The sequence below is a fragment of the Oryza glaberrima genome, chromosome 1 (genome assembly GCF_000147395.1).
Source record: "Oryza glaberrima chromosome 1, OglaRS2, whole genome shotgun sequence".
Lineage (NCBI taxonomy): Eukaryota > Viridiplantae > Streptophyta > Magnoliopsida > Poales > Poaceae > Oryza > Oryza glaberrima.
In genome coordinates this window covers 6,620,865-6,641,657 of record NC_068326.1, presented here as the reverse complement: position 1 = coordinate 6,641,657, position 20,793 = coordinate 6,620,865, and the positions used below count along the sequence as shown (strand labels likewise).

The 20,793-nt window shown below is 45.5% G+C and overlaps 3 protein-coding genes across 4 annotated transcripts; 1 reads left to right on the top strand and 2 right to left on the bottom strand.

Annotated features, from left to right (window-relative positions):
* The first annotated feature begins 8,611 nt into the window (after window positions 1–8,611).
* LOC127756564 (protein JINGUBANG-like) lies at window positions 8,612–10,661 on the top strand. Its single transcript, XM_052281922.1, has 2 exons — window positions 8,612–9,916; window positions 10,611–10,661. Exons 1-2 carry the CDS (start codon window positions 8,612–8,614, stop codon window positions 10,659–10,661), a joined length of 1,356 nt encoding a protein of 451 aa, XP_052137882.1.
* Window positions 10,662–14,087: 3,426 nt separating this feature from the next.
* Window positions 14,088–15,725, bottom strand: LOC127766800 (probable aquaporin TIP4-2). 2 transcript variants are annotated; one of them, XM_052291958.1, is made up of 3 exons: window positions 15,561–15,725; window positions 15,116–15,280; window positions 14,088–14,990 (listed from the first exon to the last, which is right to left on the bottom strand). In XM_052291958.1, the coding sequence occupies exons 2-3, from the start codon at window positions 15,255–15,257 to the stop codon at window positions 14,362–14,364; spliced, it is 771 nt and encodes a 256-aa protein (XP_052147918.1). In that variant the 5' UTR covers window positions 15,258–15,280; window positions 15,561–15,725; the 3' UTR covers window positions 14,088–14,361. The 2 variants fall into 2 exon arrangements, with proteins under 2 accessions (XP_052147918.1, XP_052147910.1); XM_052291950.1 differs by lacking the exon at window positions 15,561–15,725 and having other exon boundaries at window positions 15,116–15,517.
* Window positions 15,726–18,939: 3,214 nt separating this feature from the next.
* Window positions 18,940–20,078, bottom strand: LOC127765937 (probable aquaporin TIP4-3). The gene is made up of 2 exons (XM_052290920.1): window positions 19,824–20,078; window positions 18,940–19,740 (listed from the first exon to the last, which is right to left on the bottom strand). Exons 1-2 carry the CDS (start codon window positions 19,948–19,950, stop codon window positions 19,112–19,114), a joined length of 756 nt encoding a protein of 251 aa, XP_052146880.1. The 5' UTR covers window positions 19,951–20,078; the 3' UTR covers window positions 18,940–19,111.
* Between the last annotated feature and the right edge of the window lie 715 nt (window positions 20,079–20,793).

Here is a 20,793-nt window from a genome sequence, read left to right as displayed (position 1 = left end):
GGGATACAGTTACACTAGGTGGTGGGGGGTATTTATACTGTGCAACAAATATCTGTAACGGCCCTAAAACAATCAACCGTGACGGGCATACAAGTAATCTCTATCGGGCCTTAATAAAAGGCCGTCAAAAAAGAGTGTCATCTGTGACGGGCAATAAACTTATCTCAATCGGGCCTCTAGTTGGAGCCCGTCACAGATGACCCTCATCTGTGACGGGCTTCTTTTAGGGCCCAATTGAGATATGGAACCCTCATCTCAATCGGGCCTCAACTATAGCCCGTCACAGATAAGTGTCATCCGTGACGGGCTTTAGTTTTATGCCGATATACCATGGCTGTGCGACCATATCTCACTCGGACGAAACTTCGGCCCGATTGAGATTACTTCCTTGTGACGGCCCGCAAATTCCAGTCTTGTTATGGGCCGTCACAGATGGAAGGATCTGTATTAGTGTGTGCTGGGTAGCTGGGCGGACAGTGTCCCACACGCCTAAGCCTCATCAAATTATTTAGCAGAGATCAACCAACATAATAATACACTTTGGAAATATAGGAAATTGCTCATGTTATTTTTTGACATGAACAGTGGCTCATGCGATACTATTTTCTAGATCCGACATTAATTACTCACTAAAACCATCACCCATGTGTGTTTTCAATTAGTACATTACTGATGATACTTAGTACTTAATTAGTACTGCTAGATCTCGATACATTTTGATATCCTTGCGAAGGGGTAGTACATATGTACAAGGCCAACACATTTAACACAAGGAGACACAGCAAGGACACAAATTAACAGCGCACATTTGCTAGCTAGCTACCATGCACAGAAACGGAACGAGGACATAATCCAAAACTTTAGGGTTGCTTCTCTGCTCCGCCATGACGCCAATGCATAATATAATTGTCTCGGCTACCTGCACAGTGCGCATGTTTAATCTGTTTCTTCCTTTCTTCTTCTTCTTCCTATCAAGACTAGCTTAGGTGGTGTTTGGATCCGGGGACTTTACTTTAGTCTCTATATTTAGACACTAATTTAGAGTATTAAATATAGACTACTTAAAAAATAATTACATAAATGAAAGCTAATTTGTGAGACAAATTTTTAAGCCTAATTAATCCATAATTAGAGAATGTTTACTGTAGTATCACATAGGCTAATCATGGATTAATTAGGCTCAATAGATTCATCTCGCGAATTAGTCTAATATTATGGATAGGTTTTATTAATAGTCTACGTTTAATATTTATAATTAATATCCAAACATCCGATGTGATAGGGACTTAAAAGTTTTAGTCTCATTTAAACAGGGTCTTACTGAAGACATGTATACACAGTGCTCTGATCAGTGTACAGTGTACTGTACCATGGCCCCAACTTAACGGTACCGTGCACATAATTTCGCAAGGGAACATGCATGACAATGGCATGCCCAGCTCAATTCGATTGTAGGCCCTCCACGCCACAAAATTGGTCCTAACAGGATCGTTCAATTGCCACTTTTGATATTCTACCTCATAGCATATTTTGTAGTAAAAACCGGTGATCACCCAATACATGTGAGTATAGCTCGTTATTTGAATGATTTCTTCCGATCGACGTGAATTCGCAGTGGACCATATACCAATCAAGCTGGGTTCGTGCGTCTAGCACTAGCGTGACTATGAAGTGATAAGTCCGACTCGAGCTTGTTCTCAGGCTAATTCAGAGCAGAAAGACGACGGTGAACACTGAGAAGGCCTGAGCATGGAGGTGATTGACAACAAATTCACGTTGAAAGAAATGAACCGAATCAGTTACTTTCATATGTACTTCCTCCGTTTCACAATGTAAGACTTTCTAGCATTGACAACATTTATTTAGATGTTAATAAATCTAGACATATGCATGTGTTTAGATTCATTAACATTTATATGTATGCGGGCAATGCTAGAAAGTACTCTTACATTGTAAAACGGAGGGAGTATGTAATTAGGGCATAATTTCAGCCCGGCAATGTCAAGTTCAGGTTGGTGGATTTTTACAACAAAATAAATTATAGGGTAAAACTTAAAACTAAAGTGATAATTAATAATTGAGATAGTTAATTTACGCAATTTTTACCTTGGCCGAAAGCTATGCTGACAAGTGAACAACACGCTTACCGTTGCCGACATCTCTTGTACGTACATAAGCTAGCGACGATCACGGTGGTTCAATAAATTAATCAAGAGACGAGACGACAGCGTATATAGATCGAAAAATTAATCACGAAACGACAGGGTATAGATGAAATATAAATTAAACCCACGCCTATAATTAAGTCGGCCACCGAAGCAGAAGCTAGATAGAGCTAAAGACCAATGCAACAACAGATAGATCGCTTTTACACTAGTGTGTGTACCACCATTAACTGTACGCGCTTCGATCTGTACTACGAATAGTAGAGTCTCTGGTCCTCGATTCATCGTCCTATATATATATATATATATGAACACACTTAATTAAACGCATATGATATGCATCTGCAGCTAGCTAGCTGCTACTCCCTCCGTTTCAATTTCTGAGACAATAATTCCAATATATAATGTGAGCACTTTTATAATTGTTTGATCAGTGCTTAAAAAGGGAATCCAAGAAACTCAAAATTGAACCAATTAGACGACTTTGCATCTAGCTTTATCTTATTCTTAAACTTTACTGAATAAACCTATTAATACTTATCTATAAATTAATCCTATATAAGTATTCCTATTAATTGTGGTTAGGTGTATCCACGTACGTCACCCTACTATATCAGCAATTAGATGAGAGAGTATGTGCGATATATGAATATCATATCGTTCTATTAAATCTAAGCATCACTGGATACTTATATTGTCGAAACAAGACTTCGGCAATACTAAAGGGGGTGGCTATCAAGCTGGAAAAGTGGATGGGTTTAGAGACAATGAATTTTATACAGGTTCAGGCCTTCTTAATAAGAAATAATACCCTACTCCTGTTCGGGGATTGATCCGTCGAGTGTATTATTGATCGTATGATCTGGGAGAAAATCGTGCCCCAAGAGACACCCGGACCCCTCCTTATATAGGGGAAGGGGTCCGTACTACAAAGTACAGCCCATATCCCTAACGGAATAGGTAGTTACATATAAGATACAATCGTAACCGACTAGGATCCCGGGTATTTCCTTGACATACAAGTTTAGAATTTAACCCGAGTCCCTGTAAAGATATTATTCTATCTATACATGGCACCCCATACCCAGTCGGATATACATGCCGTGTGGGTATGGGGTATCTATAATCTCCACATATATCATTGCATCATAGCTTTACTTTTTTATATAGGATACTCTTGTTTGAAGTGGGATGCCATAAATCACTGACCTTCTTCTTATTCTCTCTATTTAATCCAGGAACCAATAGACACCCATGCCGTACATTCTAAGCCACCCTTACCATTTCATTCAGGAAAAATATGTGGTGGAAACCACAAATGTAGTGTAAACTTGGAAACTACCGTTGGATAAAAAAATAGACGTCCGAGATTCGTCCACGTCATCACGAGTTAAAACTCATGAGTACATCCATAAGTAAAATTTTTACTCGAGATGACGTGGAGGAATCTCAGACGTTCATTTTTCGATCCAACGGTAGTTTCCAAGTTTCCACTAAATATGTGGTTTCCACTATATATTATCCCATTCATTTATCTTCATTTTCAGTTTCACATGCATGAGCTTGATGAAGAATCAAGAACATATATATGCCTCTCTAGAAGCCCATATGTTTTGCCACTGATATAATCAGCCAAGAATAGGTGCCAGTCAAGAAATAGATTGTACGTGCTCTGTTCATGTTTCATGCATCATTTTGTATTTTTAGTGTGATTTTCTTACACATGCATCTTCCTCATAATTGCAGTATAATTTTTCCTATTTTCTACATGTATCGCATCTCTAATCCCTTCTCTATGCAGCATGCGAGATCCAAGAAATCTACTATTCATGCATATATGAAGCTCTACTAGAAAAACGTTTTTTTACCAACGTTGGCTTTTTATTTTTAAAGGCGTAAAAAAAAACCCTTTTATAACCGTTTGCAAAAATAGTCAAAGAACCTCTAGATTTAGACCCGCCTATAAAAATAATGCATTTTCGCACACCTTCAAGTTCAGGAGGAGTGGATGGCCGTCTGAAAAAATTGTTTTGGTCCATTTGTAAAAATGATTTTTCTCGTAGTGAAGCTTAATACAGCTGGGATCCGCCGGCCAGGGCCCCGCCGTCGATCGATATCAATCGGCGTCGGGAAAAAAGGCGCCGACGTACAGGGGCGGACCTAGGGGGTGTGCCGGGTTGGCACCGGCATACCCAATTTTTTTGGAAAAAAAATACTAGGATGTAGTATGAAATCAAATGATATAAAAATGGAATCCTTTCAGAAAATAGAATATAACAATGATCACGGTTTAGAAATCAAATCAGGGGAAGAGGAAAGGACTAGATGAAGAGAAACAGTGGGGGGGGGGGGGTGGGCAGCTAGATATATAGATTAGGACATGGGATTGATTGTTCTGAATTTTATTGATTTTTCATGAATTATGGGCCATATTTGAATAGAATTTTGAAAAAGCCGACCAAAATCTGTCGAAATTTTTTCATCAGAATTAGGTGTTTTCTTTTAAAAAAATATATGGTGGAGTGATCGCTAGAATGAATACACCCAGTATAATTTTTCTGGGTCCGCCACTGCCGACGTATGACATGCGACAGCAGGAGCACGAATTTTAAGTGCCATTTGGCATAGAGCATATAAGCCTATTAAGTGGCACGTACGGACGTAGGTAACAGCTGCCAATTATATTTATGCGCATTGTTACATGCGATTATGTTAGTCAAAACGATAATTTTCAGGCGATCTACAACGGGCTTAATTAATTACTCTTTTCATTCTAGTACATCCATTTCAAAATATAGTGCATATTTTATTTTATTTTATTTAGATTAGGTTTTGACTAATAGTTGCTTTCTTAATATGTTATTTATGTGACACAATAGTATAATCATACGGAAGTAATTTTGAATATGAAACTAATAACATCAGTTTTGCTTCACAAAAAAATTATTACAAAAGTAAATGTTGGTTAGAGTCTTATTCTCACAAAACAAAATGCACTCTATATTTTGAAATTGGGGGAGTACAACAAGTCATTTTGGACTTGTCATAAGTCAAACTTCTACAAAGTCTAATCAAATTTATAGAAGATGTAAATACACCACCAAATCAATTAGTTCATTAAGTTCACTAAATCTACCATTATTTTTACTCGGTATATTTGTTTTGCGTTGAAACTATTACTTCTCCTGCGGTTTTTAATTAATAGATATGGCCATTAACTTGTGTGTGTATTTGACCATTTGTTTCATTTAATATACTTTAAGCAATACTTAGATACTACAACTATCCTATAATATAAGTTATTTTCAACTATTTAGGAGTACAAGACTAAACAGTTCTTGCATTGCTTTTTCAATTCCCGTCTAAACTGATCATCAACCGAGTACCGACATGTTGTAATGCAGCCGTATGAACAAATCGCTTCGACTGATCAGTCGTGCGTACGGCCTCCGATAGTTATATATATTGTGTACTGAATGGATATACCTCGTCCGCAGCAGCAGGACTACTTGAATTACCTCATTGCCTGTACTCTCCTGCTGTACCTCTTAGGTAGATCGAGCAAACAGTGGCCAGCCGGCTGATATAATTGCATGCACGTATACGTTAAATGATCAGTAATTGTGCAATAAGATATGGGAGTTAATTTGCTACTCAACTCTGTCCCAAATTATAAGGGCTATATTTTTTTTACACGGTCTTCAATAACATAATTTGACCAGTATTTTATTTCATTCTATGATTCCAACAAATATGAAATCAGCATCACATGAAAGTACTTCAAAATAATTAGTATAGATATAATTAGTATGATTATTAGTCAAAAGCTACCGAGATTGATTTTCCTTAAAAATGAGGCGCCCTATAATTTAGAACGGAGGGAGTACTTCTCTTCGTCTTAAAAAATATTTTTATAAGGGATTAGCAATACAAATTAACGCAGAGCTAAAATTTCTTATTTTAGGATATGGAGATAAAATATAATACTTGTCATTGTTTTGCAAGGCAGTGTGACAATCATGGTTAATTAGGGGTCCTTCAGAACGTGCTGATTTCAAACAATTTTATTGAATTTCCATGTGGGAATTATATTCAATTCAATCACCGTATGATTTTGATATGATGAACCGTGTTTCCAAAGGAGGCATTAGTTTTGTGGGGTGGGAGGAGGTTGGGATCAAGGGTTGGAGGGAAGAGGAGGTACGGATGCATAATGCCACCAAAGCCATAGGGGAAATGGTATAGTGGTGTGTGTTTTTATTTGGCAAATGGGTTTGGTGTGGGTAGTGTTGAGAGGCTACGAGTTAAGGATGTCAGAGATGTAGGACACAAATAGTTGAAAATAACTCTTAACGGAGCAAATGGAGAAACAACAATAGTAACACTAGGCTAGCTTGTTAGTGGAAAAATATAGGGAGAGTGATAGAGTTATATGTGGGTCAAGGAAAAAAGGCTTAGTAGCTAGATAGCTTTTGCATAAGATAAAAGATAAAATTACATACATCACCTCTTATTGCTACAACTTCGCTTTGACTACATGGCCGGTCCACCATTACTCAGCCAATCAATATATCGATTATAATTAAAAAGTGATTTTGAATTCTAGAACTCGATTTTTGGATTAATCTTTGGGCTCTTTTTTAAAAAAATTTCCCAACTCTTTTATAATCTAAACTCGATCGCTTTGTAAACTGAGTTTCGATTTACAATTTAGTGAAATATTGCACATCAATATTCTCTACATTACCATTTTTTATAGAATTGTTTGTAACTATCCATATATATTGTACTCATATTTGATAAGTAAAATGGTACTCTACTAGAGAACATCCTCAAAATCTATTTATTATGCAAGGGTATGAATAATGCAAGCCCCTCTGATGTGCGATTTTAAAGTGAGATAGCATGCCACATAAGCATGGGGCTAATTTCAACATAGTTTCTCCACAATGCAAGCTATTGTTGATGGGATCCACAGTAATATACTATTTTACCACCTTCTTATTTGAGCTTTAGTCCTTCAATTAGTTCTTTTTATTTTTTTGGTCCAAAATTATGCATATAGTACCCCCAATAGAAAAGAGAAATTGTATAAACACACATAAGCCCTTTCCCTACCATCGCGGGCATCAAGTACCACTATAGGCCTATCCCCTCTTCCTGCCTCGACAATGAGCACCACTGCCGCCAGCGTCTTACCTCTTCCAAACCTCGGCAACGAGCGTTGTCACTGCTGACCTCTGTGTGTGTGTTCACCGTGACGAGCTCCCTCTCTAGCAGACTCTCCCCTCACCTAGAGTCGCATCTCCCCTCCTACTAGATAGGCGTTGCCGCCATTATCCCCTCCTCCTCACCAAGCCGTGGGTGGTGTAGATCAAGGCAGCGTGGGCGACGAAGATCAGGGCAACCGGCACCAACGACAACCTTGACAATGGTAAGACATGCGGATGGTGTAACTGTGTAAAGGATCTCAGCGCGACAGATGGTGTGAGGTGTCGAGGGTGAAGCATGCCGGGGCGATCGAGGAGGGCCATCGCCAATCCCCCATGGTGTCATGCGCCTGGGCTTCTTCCAAAGCAGGGCACTCGTGTCTCATAGAAGGCACGAGCACCCCGTGCGAAGACACGGCCCCTCACCGCCTCACGCCCTCTCTCCTCCACGGCCTACGTGGATCCTACGAAGGTACTCGCCAGCGTGGCGCATTGTCCATGGCCGAAACAAAGCAACAATCCCACCAGAGATGACACCACCAAAATTCACCACTAGCCGCTTCTTACGGCAGTACACACTGCAGTAACTAAACCATGCAGTTCCTTGCCGGGACGACGTCGACGTTTGTAGCTATAGCTAAGCCTAGGCCTAGCTTGCCGTTGCCTGCACGCGCGCCGTACGTACGTACATCCACACACTGACAGCCATCAATCTCGCGATCGAGATCTTGCAAGATCCTCTCATCAACCGTCCGATCGACGTCGTCCTCGCTCGCCGCCGGCCAGCCATGGCCGCCGTGGCCGTGGCCATATTTACCTCCGGCGAGTACACGCATGTGCACGCGATATACATCGAGATCTTTACCCTCTCTTTGCCCATATCTTCCCACCTCGTACCGTACGCGCCATTTACTCCGCCCCCCTTAACTCCGGCGAGTAATGGCGCTCCCGCCGTGGTACCCCACCACCACCACCGCGCGCCGCTGCATATCCTCGCCGTCCACGTAGACGACTAGCTCGCCCATCCACCGCTCCTTCGTTTCATCGACCTCGATTTATACCTCGATTTAACGTGGCGTTGGTGGGCAGTATAGCTAGCTACTAGCATGGATGCGATCAATTCGTCGTCGTCGTCGTCGTCGTCGCCAGTGTTGTCGTCATCGTGGTGGTAGGTGGTAGAGTACTGAGCTGGAGGTTTAGTGGTGCAGGGAGAGGATCAGGGAGGTAGAGCTAGTCATGGAGTTTGGGAGGAGGAAGAGTTTTAGCTTCTTTGAGGAGGACTGGAAGGCGCGGCCAACGGCGGCGGCGCGGACGCCGGTGCACCACCACTACGCGCGGTCGCCGGCGAGGGAGGCGGCGCCGCACACGCCGCCGAGGCTGAGCCTCTCGTCGGTGCATGGGGTGGAGCTGCCGGGGTTGGTCGGAGTTGGGGGAGGTGGTGGTGGTGGTGGTGGTGTCGGGGGGATGTGCTCGCCGTGGGTGCAGTCGCCGCTGCACGGGAGGGTCCGGTTCCCGCCGTCGCCGGCGGCGATCTACCACTGCCTCTCCGCGCTGCACCGGCTCGACGGCGACGTGCACGCGCTCGCCGTGGCGAGGGGGGTGCTGTTCACGGCGTCCGACAGCGGCCGCGTCCGGGCGTGGGCGGCGCCCGGGTGCTTCAACCGCGGGTACCTCGACGTCGGGCGCGGCCGCGTCCCGGCGATCGCCGCGTGCGGCGGCACGCTGGTCACCTCCCACAGCCGCGACCACCACGTCCGCGTGTGGACGGTGTGCGCCTCCGCCGTGTGCGACCACATCCGCGCCAAGAAGGCCGCCACGCTCCCGGCGAAGGGCGGCATCCTCTCCTTCACCAAGCGGCGGCCGCCGCACCACCGCGACACCGTGTCGTGCCTGGTGCTCCACGCCGTCGCGGGCCTCCTCTACACGGCGTCGCACGACCACACCGTGAAGGCGTGGAAGCTCTCCGACGGCAGCTGCGCCGACTCGTTCGTCGCCCACGACGGCGCCATCAACGCCATGCTCATCAACGAGGCCGACGGCTGCATCTTCACCGGCTCCGCCGACGGCACCGTCAAGATGTGGCGGCGCGTGTACGGCGGCACCACGCACGCCCTCATCATCGCCCTCCGCTCCGAGCTGTCGCCGGTGAACGCGCTGACGCTCTGCCACGCCGCCGCCGCCACGGGCGCCACCCGCCGGTGCTTCCTCTACGCCGGCTCCTCCGACGGGTACGTCAACGTGTGGGAGAAGGAGGCGAGCGCGGGGCGGCCGGCGCACGCCGGCTTCCTCAAGGGCCACCGCCTCGCCGTCTTCTGCCTCGCCTCCGGCTGCGGCGGCCGGGTGGTGGTGAGCGGGTCGGAGGACGCCACCATGCGGGTGTGGCGGCGCGACGGCAAGGGCGGGAGCACGTCGCACACCTGCCTCGCCGTGATCGAGGGCCACCGCGGGCCGGTCCGGTGCCTGGCGGTGGGCGGCGGCGAGGCCGGCGATGTGGAGGGGAGCATGGTGGTGTACAGCGCCGGTCTGGACAAGAGCGTCAAGGTGTGGAGGATACGCGTCGTCGGGAAGGAGGAGGAGGAAGACGACGACGAGGACGACCTGGACGACGACGACGTCGACGTCGTCGTCGGCGAGGAGGACGCGGCGGAGACGATGTCGACAGCTGCAGGGAAGGTCGACACGGAGGCGAGGGACGAGGCGGCGGCGGCGGCGGCGGTGGTCGCCGAGGAAGAGGCGGAGGTGGTGGTCGGGCTCGGCGCGACGCCGGTGCTGTCGCCGGTGTGGGTGGAGAAGCGGCGGACGAGCCGAGGGTGACACCGTACATCTCGACGACGACGACGAGGAGGCGGCCATGACGGCCATGCATGGTTAATTAATTAACCAGCTCGGTCTTGATCGTGGTTAATTAGCAAGTCCTGTTCCTCCAGCTGATGATTAATTTTTTCGTTCAATTTCTACAGTGTTGAATTGATTGGTAAATAGTAGTGGTAGTAACATAAGTACGTTTCACCACTATATGGCCTGTTTGGATAGCTTCTGCCAGCCGAAGATTCTTTTAGAAGCCACTACTGTTAGACAGTCCAGATTTTCACTCGAATTCTAAGAATCCGTAGTTGTAGAATCTAAAAAATAAACTAGAAACCACAAGCTATGTTTCCCAGCTTCTTCAGGTTCTCACCAGCTAGCTTCTCACCGGTTGTTTCTCAGAATTTTAAGCTCACCTGTTGTTTCTCAGAATTTTAAGCTCCCAGAACAGGACATAGGGTCGTTTGGAAGAGACGAGTGAGACCGTGTGGGGGCAAGGGCCAATTGGTCTCCCTCTGTGCCGTACGGCCCACGCGCACATGGTAGGTGGACCAGAGCATATAAGGACGTACCTGTGGGCTGGGCTGGACGGTCCAGGTCTCTGGAGCCAGGCTAGATTTAGAAGTTACGCGTACAGCCTTGTCATGTTGTCCCATCACACACTCTTGCACAAGAAATTACTCCAAAAGGGCAGAGGCAATGTACGGCTTGTCCCATGGCAAAGGGCGGCCCAGCAAGTCATTAGACGAATCCACGGAGCCGGGGGACCTCTCCTCGATCTGCACAGGCGCGGGGGTGTAATTAAATCGACTTCTCCGGCTAAATGTCAACGCAAAGCATGATTACGTATTTATGTTCCTCTTCTTCCCATATTATGGAGCTACGAAATACTCCGTATACACAAAGCATGAGTACCGCAAACACCAAATACAACGACGAGATATATAACTTTCCTTAGAAAATCCGCAAAAAAAAGTCAAATATAAGTGTAGACTATAGTATACTTATATTGTATGAAAATGCTGCCGCTCGGTCGCCCGAGGGAGGAGGAGAAAATTGGGCGCTCCCCCCCCTCCCTCCACAACGTGCCCATGTGTTTCTACTGGGACCCCACTGTCGACGTTTAATGTCACGACTACGGTATTTGGACAGTATGGGAATCGTTGGTGCTAGGATATACGCGATACTGAGGTAAAAGAGACGAAGACAGGGATTTTTATACAGGTTCAGGTCCCTAAGTTATCAGGTAATAACCGTACATCCTGTTGGCCGAAGCCGGTATTGCTCTTATTCATGATAATCACACCAGTACAATATTTGGGGTAGCCCATCTAACTGTTGTCGACATGGCGGTCTGACGATCTGACTCGTAGTCGACAACAGGGTAGCCTTCCTCCTCGAATCCGTGCCCGGCGAGATCAGAGATAGCGTTTTCGTCTCTCCTGACAGTATCCGGAGACACCGTAGGGTACTAGCCGTGCTTATCCCTGAAGTCGATATCCGGCGGCGTGTCTTGGCGTATGTAGGCCTCTATGTTGATTGTGTTGGGTGTTAATCCTCCGTTAATCGCCCCCTCTCCTCCTAGGGGGCTTGTATTTATACCCATAGGTGTCCCTTTGTCCAAGTAGAACTAGGGAAACCAATATGGATACAATCCGAGTAGTCCTCGTCGTTTCCATGTAGAACTCTGGTTGCCTTTCCTTATCGGAACTCCTCCTATATTTGAAGGTTGTTTCCGTATAGGACACGGTATGTGGTGGGTCTTGCCGAGATTTAATCGACTACTATTAGGTATGTGGTATCCATAACCCTGACACCCACCATGTGTCCCTACTACTCGCCACATATCTTCACCATATACTCTATTGCAAAAAAAAACCCCACATATTTTGGAAACCCCCTATTAAGGGAAATTCGGTTTATTTTTTGTTCCACCAAAAATGTTTCACTTAGTGTACTCACAATGTTTTACTATATATAGATCTAATGTTGCAGTGAACTGAAATACTCCATTGCAAAAAAAAAAAAACCCACATATTTTAGAAACCCCCTATTAAGAAAATTCGTTTTATTTTTTGTTCCACCGAAAATGTTTCATCTAGTGTACTTATAATGTTTCACTACGTATGGATCAAATGTTGCAGTGAACTGAAACATTGTTTCGCTATTTGCTGAAACATTGTTTTTATATAAGGTGAAACAACACCCGATTTAAACGAGTGAAACATTTTTGATCTACTTAGTAAAACAATTCTGATATACCCGGTGGAACATCGTGCAACATTTAAAAATAATTCAATAATAAGCTAAAAAAATTTCGTCGGAATATATCCATGTGTGGTCTTGTTTTGAAGATTTAATTGCAACGAATTTAATGGTGCAATCGGATCATGATTTGGATAAGTAATTTAAGAGAAAATTCAGTTTAAAATAATTTTTGCACGTAATCGGATGACGTCAGCGCCTGATTTTTTCTCCAAAGCATCGGACGTCCGACACGTAGGCCCTTCCCATATTGTATAGCTATAGAGTGTATAAAATATATGTGTAAAAAAAAACGTACGCAAGCACATCGTGCGGCCATTAGAATTTTTCTCCTCCGCAAAGACAAATCGAAAAATCGAAAGTTTTGTTGCCCAATTTTTAGTCAATAATAGCATACCAAACCGTAGTATATATACGTCGCACAAGTGATAGTCCCATTGCACCGTCGTCATGTATGCATAATGTTGATAGTTGATTATTGGCACGATGCTATCCACCAAATCATCCTCGATCAACATCAATAACCCACTTAGAATTGAAAAAAGTGACTGATATTATTTTAGGGTAAGAGAGAAACTTTATTAATGGCTAAATAGCGAGGCCTTCAAGCCACAGCCGCGGTATGAGTTCTTTGTTTGGGGTTGCTTGCCCCTTCGCGTTGACAAGAAAACTGTGGACGACAATGGGTTTAGAATTAGAATAGAATGAAGACCCTATCGAATAAATAGAGGAAAGGACAGAAAGGGGGAAAAGTAAAGTCTAAATGACATATGGCATGAAAAGGAAATCAAATTTCGGTAAGACTTGATCTGAATCGTAGTTCAGATCCAAGTCAGTTCAGTGAGGATGACCGCGAAAGTCATCGAATGGGCTCGGTCTGTCTTTTCCTGATCTTTGTTTGTCCCCCCCAAAAAAAGGCGTGAGGAGATGTTGCAGATGACTTCTTCTAACGCTAGAAGACCACAGGAAGAAACCCGGGACCAGAGCATGTGGTGAAAGACGCACACGGTGCGAGCGTGCTTCGACCGTGTCTCCGGGCCACAATTACATTTCTGGTTTAACAAGTCTAGGATTGGTGAGGGGGCACACAACCTCCGCTCCCCACACGACCTAGTACTCATTGCCATTTGCGCTAAAACATGAGCAACCCTATTTGCTTCTCTCTTAATCTTGTGCACTTGCACCCGTTAGATACATTGTATCACGCTGTTGATTTCTGTAATTGTCATCGCCCAAGAGGATCTTGAGGCCACCTGCTTTGTTAACGCCTGAACAACTTCAACGTTGTCTAGTTCCAGAATAATCGACATATGAATCCACTTCATTGCTTCTTTTAGCCCTTCTAAGCATGTTAAAGATTCTGCTTCAGCTGCTGAGGTACACTGGTGCAGAGTTTTATACACAGCCAAGAGCACTAGCCCCCTGCAATCTCTAATGATAATCCTAGCACTTGCTTCACCAGTTTCACTTATGTAAGTTGCATTTACATTGAGCTTTGCACTTCCAGCAAGTTAATATATTGTTCGTGAATGATATATTGGCTTCACGTTTAGCGAGCCTATATGTCATTGACTCACGCCAAAGGAAAGTACTGTAAAAGAGACTCATCTCATATATGTTATTGTATCAGACACGAACAATATTTGAAATACGTATTATTCATCATAATAATGTATGCTTTCCATATTTTCAACGAGCAAAACCTCACGTGTACCGGCACATACACAAAAAAAAACCCCAAATTTACACGCACGCCTCCCATTTTTTTTTAAACAAAATGGAAAAAAAAATCAAACGTACAAAAATAATTCCATCTGGAGATTACACCAATCAACGGCCGAAAACGCACGCACACGGCCGTGCAATCTCCCGAAGCCACGTGGACCTCACGTGAGCGCGCCTTCCCCGGCTTCACTTCACTCCTGCGGCAGCGGCTGGTGGGCCCCACCGGCGTCCTCCACGTCCATGAACAGGAGTTCGTAGGCCACCACCGCGAGGGGCCCACCTGCCAGCGGCCCGACCCAGTAGACCCAGTGGTGGGCCCACTCGCCGGTGGCCAGCGCCGGCCCGAACGACCTCGCCGGGTTCATGGACGCGCCGGTGAGCGCGCCGCCGGCGACGGTGTTGGCGCCGACGAGGAGCCCCGTCAGCAGCGGACCCGTCCCCGGCGGCGCCGCCCTCCTCGGGTCGAGGATGGTGGCGCAGATCACCAGCAGCAGCGTGAACGTGAACACGGCCTCCGCCGCCACCCCCTGGACGGGGCCCACCCCGTCGGCCAGCGCGTGCACCGGCGTGGCGGCGCCGCCGGTGAGGCACCGGAGGAGGAGGCACGCGAGGGAGGAGCCGGCGAGCTGGGCGGCGACGTAGAGCGCCGAGCGGAAGAGCGTGATGTGGCCGCCGACGGCGAGGGAGAGCGTCACGGCCGGGTTGAGGTGGCCGCCGGAGACGTGGAACCCCGCCGTCGCCAGCACCGCCACCACCAGCGCCTGCGCCATCGCCGCCGCCGTCACCGCCGCCGCCTCGCCGGCCCCACCCGCCGCCTTCCCTGAAAAAAAAACCGCACGTGGTAAATACGGATAATAAACTCATACACAATCAATTAATGATGACGAATAGAAATTTGACCCAAATCTCTTATATTTTAAGACGGAAGGGGTAGTAACGATTTACCGGCGGTGATGGTGGAGGCGACGCCGATGAAGACGAAGAGGAAGGTGAAGAGGAGCTCGCCGGCGACGGCGCGGAGGCAGCCGGGCTCCCACGCCTCGCCGCGGTGGCCGAGCTCCAGCTTCGTCATCGGCAGCAACGGCATAGACCGATCACCGATCGATCAATCTGATATAGTATTTGACAACAATATAAATCCAAATATATATGGCTAGCTAGCAGCAAAGTTAGGCGATAGATCGAACGATATGCCGAAATGGTTGGTCTCTGATCGACAATAAGATGAATAGATGATCGATCGAGACAAGCCACTAAAGCTAGCTAGCTAAGCTAAGCGATCGGTGGAAAGTTGGGAACCATTTTTTCCATGGACAAAAAGGAAAAAGGCTAACAAGCTTTATATATAGTGAGAGCATTGAGAGGAGATGATCAGATATGTTTTTCATACAAGTCAAGAAAGCTCATAATGGCGAGCTTGAAATTTCTGCATCGACGCACTGGATTACTGCAAAGGAGGAGCTGTACATGCACGTACACGCATCGATCAGCTGCGGCCTGCACGAACATGTGCACACTGTCACACCAAATTGTAGTAGTATTATGTACTTAGCGATATGTCTCTTAGTTACTTCTCGAAAGACAAGAAAGCGTCTTGTATAAATTTCCGACCATCTCAATCTCTGTTCTCTCTCTGCTTGCTTTCTTCTACATGCAACATTGTCGCCGTTATCCATGTATGCCGGCAAGGACGTCTTTTGGGCGGTGAACATCGTGATCTGCCAGATTTGAGCAAGCAAAGCCATTCGATCTGTATAAATTGCAGGGGAATCGATCAGGTTGCGTGTCGCTGATAGAGTTGGTTACACCCTCTCCTCTACTAGTAGTAGAACTGAATTTCTTGTGAATATGCAACTCTGGAGCCAATCTTCAGGACAGAATGCAGAGGTGACTACATGACATATGACACCTTAGTGGACCTCACTGTGATTTGTCTCCGAGCAAATAAACTGATTACGATGACCAGGTAAACTTGCCATCTGTCGAACCAGGATTGCTCAAATCGATTGATCTTTTCCTTTCCTCCTACTGATCCAAGGCCAGGAGAGCAGACAGACAGACATGCAAATAATCTCAATTTTCTCTCCAAAGATTGAAAGGAAGAAAAGGGAATACAAAAATGAAAATGAAAATGGAAAGGGACAAGAAATATTCTGACGTTTTGCTTCCACTCTGTTGAGTTCTCTGAATCTGAATCCAGTGAGTCGCGCTCCTCGTACTCAAGCTTGCTCGCACGTCTCTGCTTCCACTCAGTTGAATTCTTTCGATCTCGACGTCGGTCTAGTGACGTTCTCGATCGTAATCTCGTTGTCAGGCACTAATTAACCTGTTCCAACTTGTCGGAAGCTGATATACAGTAACATAGTAGTACTATAGACTACAGTGTATCTTGTTGAGATATCAGTCTTTGATTGTTTCGGAGCTCGGCGAGATCGACCAATCGATGCAAGATGGAGTAGTAGTAATAGCTGCACGAATGAATAAGCTTCAATGTTCAAAAAAAAAAAAGAATATGTTTCGAGTACTGGTGATCGTCGTGTCACTCTCCACTGGAGCTAGATTACTGCTGACAGCAACCGGATAGGCCAATTTGGCTGCATGTGCTTCATGTCCTGTCCTTCTGCTGTTAAGTGCCTGGATTTTTCACATTTTGGTCCTTTTGAAAAACTTATTTCACAAATAGACTCCTGAAAAAACTTATTCTAGAAATGGTCCTTTTTGAGGCGCCAGAGTGGCTGGCGCCGTCATCCAACGGGACGGCGCCAGCCTCTCTGGCGCCGTCTTCCTGCCACCGTGGCACACGCGAACCGACGTGGCAGGACGAGGGCACCAGCATGGCTGGCCCCCCCCCCCCACCCCTCGCCTCCATTCCTGTTTCTCTGTATGGAGTTGCAACAGTGTCATTTTTGTTTTATTTTTTCGGATGTTTTTTCACACTTATGATCACGATACAACCAACCACAAAAAAATTTAAACTCGAACTACCACTTAGCTAAGTCTGAAAATAGCTAGCATACTACTTAGTCTACTTTGCACCTTCACTAAAATTAGACCATAACTCCTCTAGTAAACCCTTTGATCAGCATGTTACACATAATGCACTCTATCACTATATGAAATTACTTAATTTAATTCAAAATATAACCACATGAAATGATAGCCATAAGTTAAACAGTATATAGAGATGCAATTTTTTAATTTTTATTTCATTTTTTGATATTTTTTCACACTTAGGATAACATAGAAACCAACCATATAAAAAATAAACTCAAACGGATAAAATATGTGACTTGTAGAATTTTCCAAAACTCTACCGAAATGGACAAAATATGTCATTTATTAAAATAGGCGTAACTTTCTCATACAGACTCGGAATCAGGAAAATAATATATCCACGGACATATATATCCGGGTTCGAGGATATTAAAACCTCCGAATTCCGCTTGCAAGATTGTGTTTTCGAGGAGAGAAGTTTTTCGGTAGAGCTTTGGAAAATTCCACAGGCCACATATTTCGTTCGTTTGAGTTTATTTTTTATATGGTTGGTTCTTGTGAGTTCGTAAGTGTGAAAAGAATATCAAAAAAATAAAATAAAAATAAAAAAGTTGCACATCTCTCTCCTCTGCACTAGTTCGGAGAGAGGAGAGGATAGGAAAAATTCTACAGGTCACATATTGCGTCCATTTGAGTTCATTTTTTCTATGGTTGGTTCTTATGTGTCCCTAAGAGTGAAAAAATATAAAAAAATAAAAGAAAAATAAAAAATATCGGGGGAGGGGGGGAGGGGCGCCAGACACTCTGGCGCGCTCCCCCTAGCCACCTCAGCATCGCCCCGACACGTCGGCAGGGAGACGGCGCCAGCCACTCTGGCGCCCAAAAAGGACCATTTCTGGGATAACTTTTTTCAGGGGTCTATTTGCGAAGTAAGTTTTTTAAAAGGACCAAAATGTGAAAAATCCAGGTTAAGTGTAGTAGCAATGTTTTGTTCTTATCTAATTAAGATGTACCCCTCTGTCAAAAAAACCTAATCCTAACAACGAGTCTGGATTCATGCGTGTTCAGATTGATTGCTAAGATTAGTTTTTTTTTGACAGAGTAGTATATTTTGGTTCCGTTAGAATTTTTTTAAACCGCTAAACGATTCATTTTCTTCGAAATTTTTTATAGAAGTTGCTTTAAATCAGCATATAATTTCTTTTTAAAAATAATATAACAACTAAAAATCAATTAATCATGTATTAACGTTTTGTTTTCCATGTTTTAACTTTATCTCCAGTATAAACGAATGCTATCTATGAAGATCGAGTGGTGGATCGTCTCCGTTTAGCTCAGCTGTTGGATCAGCCCGTGCGTCGGTGCGTGCGGACAAATCGATATGAGGAATTCTCCTTTTTCACTGACACGGTGTCACGGTGACACCTCTATAGCTCGTCAATGTTCTTCAGGGACTATCAAGACCGATTCCGATTGCGCAACTATATATACGGCCTTCATTAAATGTTTCCACCGTTTTACGCGGAATGAAATTATAGTATTGAAGAATAGCATATAGGCTTATAGCTGCAGTTCTTTCTTTTTAAAAAATGGCATCTTTTTGAAAAAAAAATCAAATGGCACAACATTGGTTCATACTAGTAGTACAGGAAACTCAAATAGAGAGTGATAAAGACGGCCCAATTTCACAGTCCAAGCCGGACCTGCCCTTTTAAGCATTCTTAGCCCAACCAATGGAAGGCTTGACCCAGAACCAAATCTAGCCCAAATGCTAATTATTTAACCTAAAATTCTTATTCAATAATCCAAACGAGTAGAAATTACATGCACCTAAAAACCAATCACTTCTCATACATTCATTATTTTTACTAGCTCGACCAATCACTTCTCATACATTCATTATTTTTACTAGCTCGAGATCAAAGTTATTATTAAGGCCTAATTAACTCAGAAGTCGCCGTCATTCCTAGGAAGCGGCTCATGGCCGGGCGGGCCCATGAAGAGGCCCTCATAAACCAGCCCAGCCAAAGGCCCACCTATAAGCGGCCCAACCCAATAGATCCAGTGGTCGGCCCATTCGCCGGCGGCGAGGGCCGGGCCGAAGGAGCGGGCCGGGTTCATGGAGGCGCCGGAGTAGGGCCCGCCGGCGAGGATGTTGGCGCCGACGACGAGGCCGACGAGGAGCGGGCCGAGCGCGCCGACGGCGCGGCGCCGGTCGACGACGGTGGCGTAGACGGCGAAGAGGAGGGAGAAGGTGAGCACGGCCTCCATGGCCACGGCGCGCGCCGCGCCGACGCCGGGCGCCGGCGCGTGCACCGGGACGGCCTCCTCGCCGCCGGTGAGGGCGGCGAGGAGGAGGCAGGCGAGGGAGGAGCCGAGCAGCTGGGCGGCGGCGTAGAGCGCGGAGCGGAAGAGGGTGATGTGGCCGCCGGCGGCGAGGCCGAGCGTGACGGCCGGGTTGATGTGGCCGCCGGAGACGTGCAGCCCCGCGGAGACCATGACGGCGACCACCAGCGCGTGCGCCGCCGCCACCGCCGTCAGCCCCATTATCGTGTCGCCGCCGCCGCCCAGCTTGGCTGCACCGACGCAAGGACGACAATGTCGATCTTGATTGAGATGAGAAGAAAAACTAGGAGAAGAAATGAAGTAGGCAGGTTACCGGCGGCCATGGCGGAGCCGACGCCGGAGAAGACGAAGAGGAAGGTGAGGAGGAGCTCGGCGACGACGGCGCGGAGGCAGCCGGGGTCGGTGGCCTCGCGGTGGTGGCCGAGCGCGAGCTTCGCCATGTCCGCGCCGTACGTGCGTGCGTGCGTGTGGGTGACGTGTCACTCGCAAGCTAGCTAGGTGAGATGATTCCCGCGAGGGAGGACAGGAGGAGATGGTGAGTTGGATGCTGGAGTGTATCAATTGACGCCTAGATATATAGTGCTAGCAAGGTTGGTGACTAGAGAAATTAAACATGGTGAGGCGATGAGAAAAATAGAACGTGCTTTTCGTCGATCGGTAGCCAAACGTTAGATTCAAAACATATTATCTTAGGGACGTTTTAATCCCACGAATGAAAAAAAACGAAGGAATAGAGAATTCTGATAGAAATACAAATGTTAAATAGAGGATTGCAAAATGCATGAAATACATATGAATGTTCGTTTGATTAGACTGTATGAAAAGATTGACGCTCAATGAAAATTTTTCAAGAGATTGACGCTCTTAATAAGTTTTCTCTAAAATCTCTACAGAATTATCTATTCCATATTAATTTTAAAGGATAAGGCACGATTCAATCCTCTGTATTAAAGACGTTCATAGAAAATTTTTTCATAGGATTAAAGTCCTCCATAATGTTATTCCTACAAATTAAAGAAGCCCTTAAATTGAAACACACAAGTAGTTTATTTGTGCTAACACTACGGTAACATTTGATAATACAACTCAAACAAGCAATTGTATATGTTTTAGTGAGCATAGAATCAGGTGATGGAATAAATTGATACATAAAATTATTATATTCAGTAAGCCTAGCTAATATTTATCAACCTACAGCTTACATACAGATTTGTGTCCAGGTTACAACGAACATATTTTATAGCATCCTCGAGTTGTCCAGCCAAATGCCAAGAGAAACTGAA

What these genes read in the sequence shown, in the direction of transcription:
- LOC127756564 (XM_052281922.1), top strand. Translation starts at nt 8,612, where the DNA reads ATGGAGTTTGGGAGGAGGAAGAGTTTTAGCTTCTTTGAGGAGGACTGG. An exon ending in GTCTGGACAAGAGCGTCAAG is followed by an intron (nt 9,917 to 10,610) that starts GTGTGGAGGATA and finishes GTTGTTTCTCAG; the next exon opens with AATTTTAAGCTCCCAGAACA.
- LOC127766800 (XM_052291958.1), bottom strand. Translation starts at nt 15,257, where the DNA reads ATGCCGTTGCTGCCGATGACGAAGCTGGAGCTCGGCCACCGCGGCGAG. An exon ending in CGCCTCCACCATCACCGCCG is followed by an intron (nt 14,991 to 15,115) that starts GTAAATCGTTAC and finishes TTTTTTTTTCAG; the next exon opens with GGAAGGCGGCGGGTGGGGCC.
- LOC127765937 (XM_052290920.1), bottom strand. Translation starts at nt 19,950, where the DNA reads ATGGCGAAGCTCGCGCTCGGCCACCACCGCGAGGCCACCGACCCCGGC. An exon ending in CGGCTCCGCCATGGCCGCCG is followed by an intron (nt 19,741 to 19,823) that starts GTAACCTGCCTA and finishes GCGTCGGTGCAG; the next exon opens with CCAAGCTGGGCGGCGGCGGC.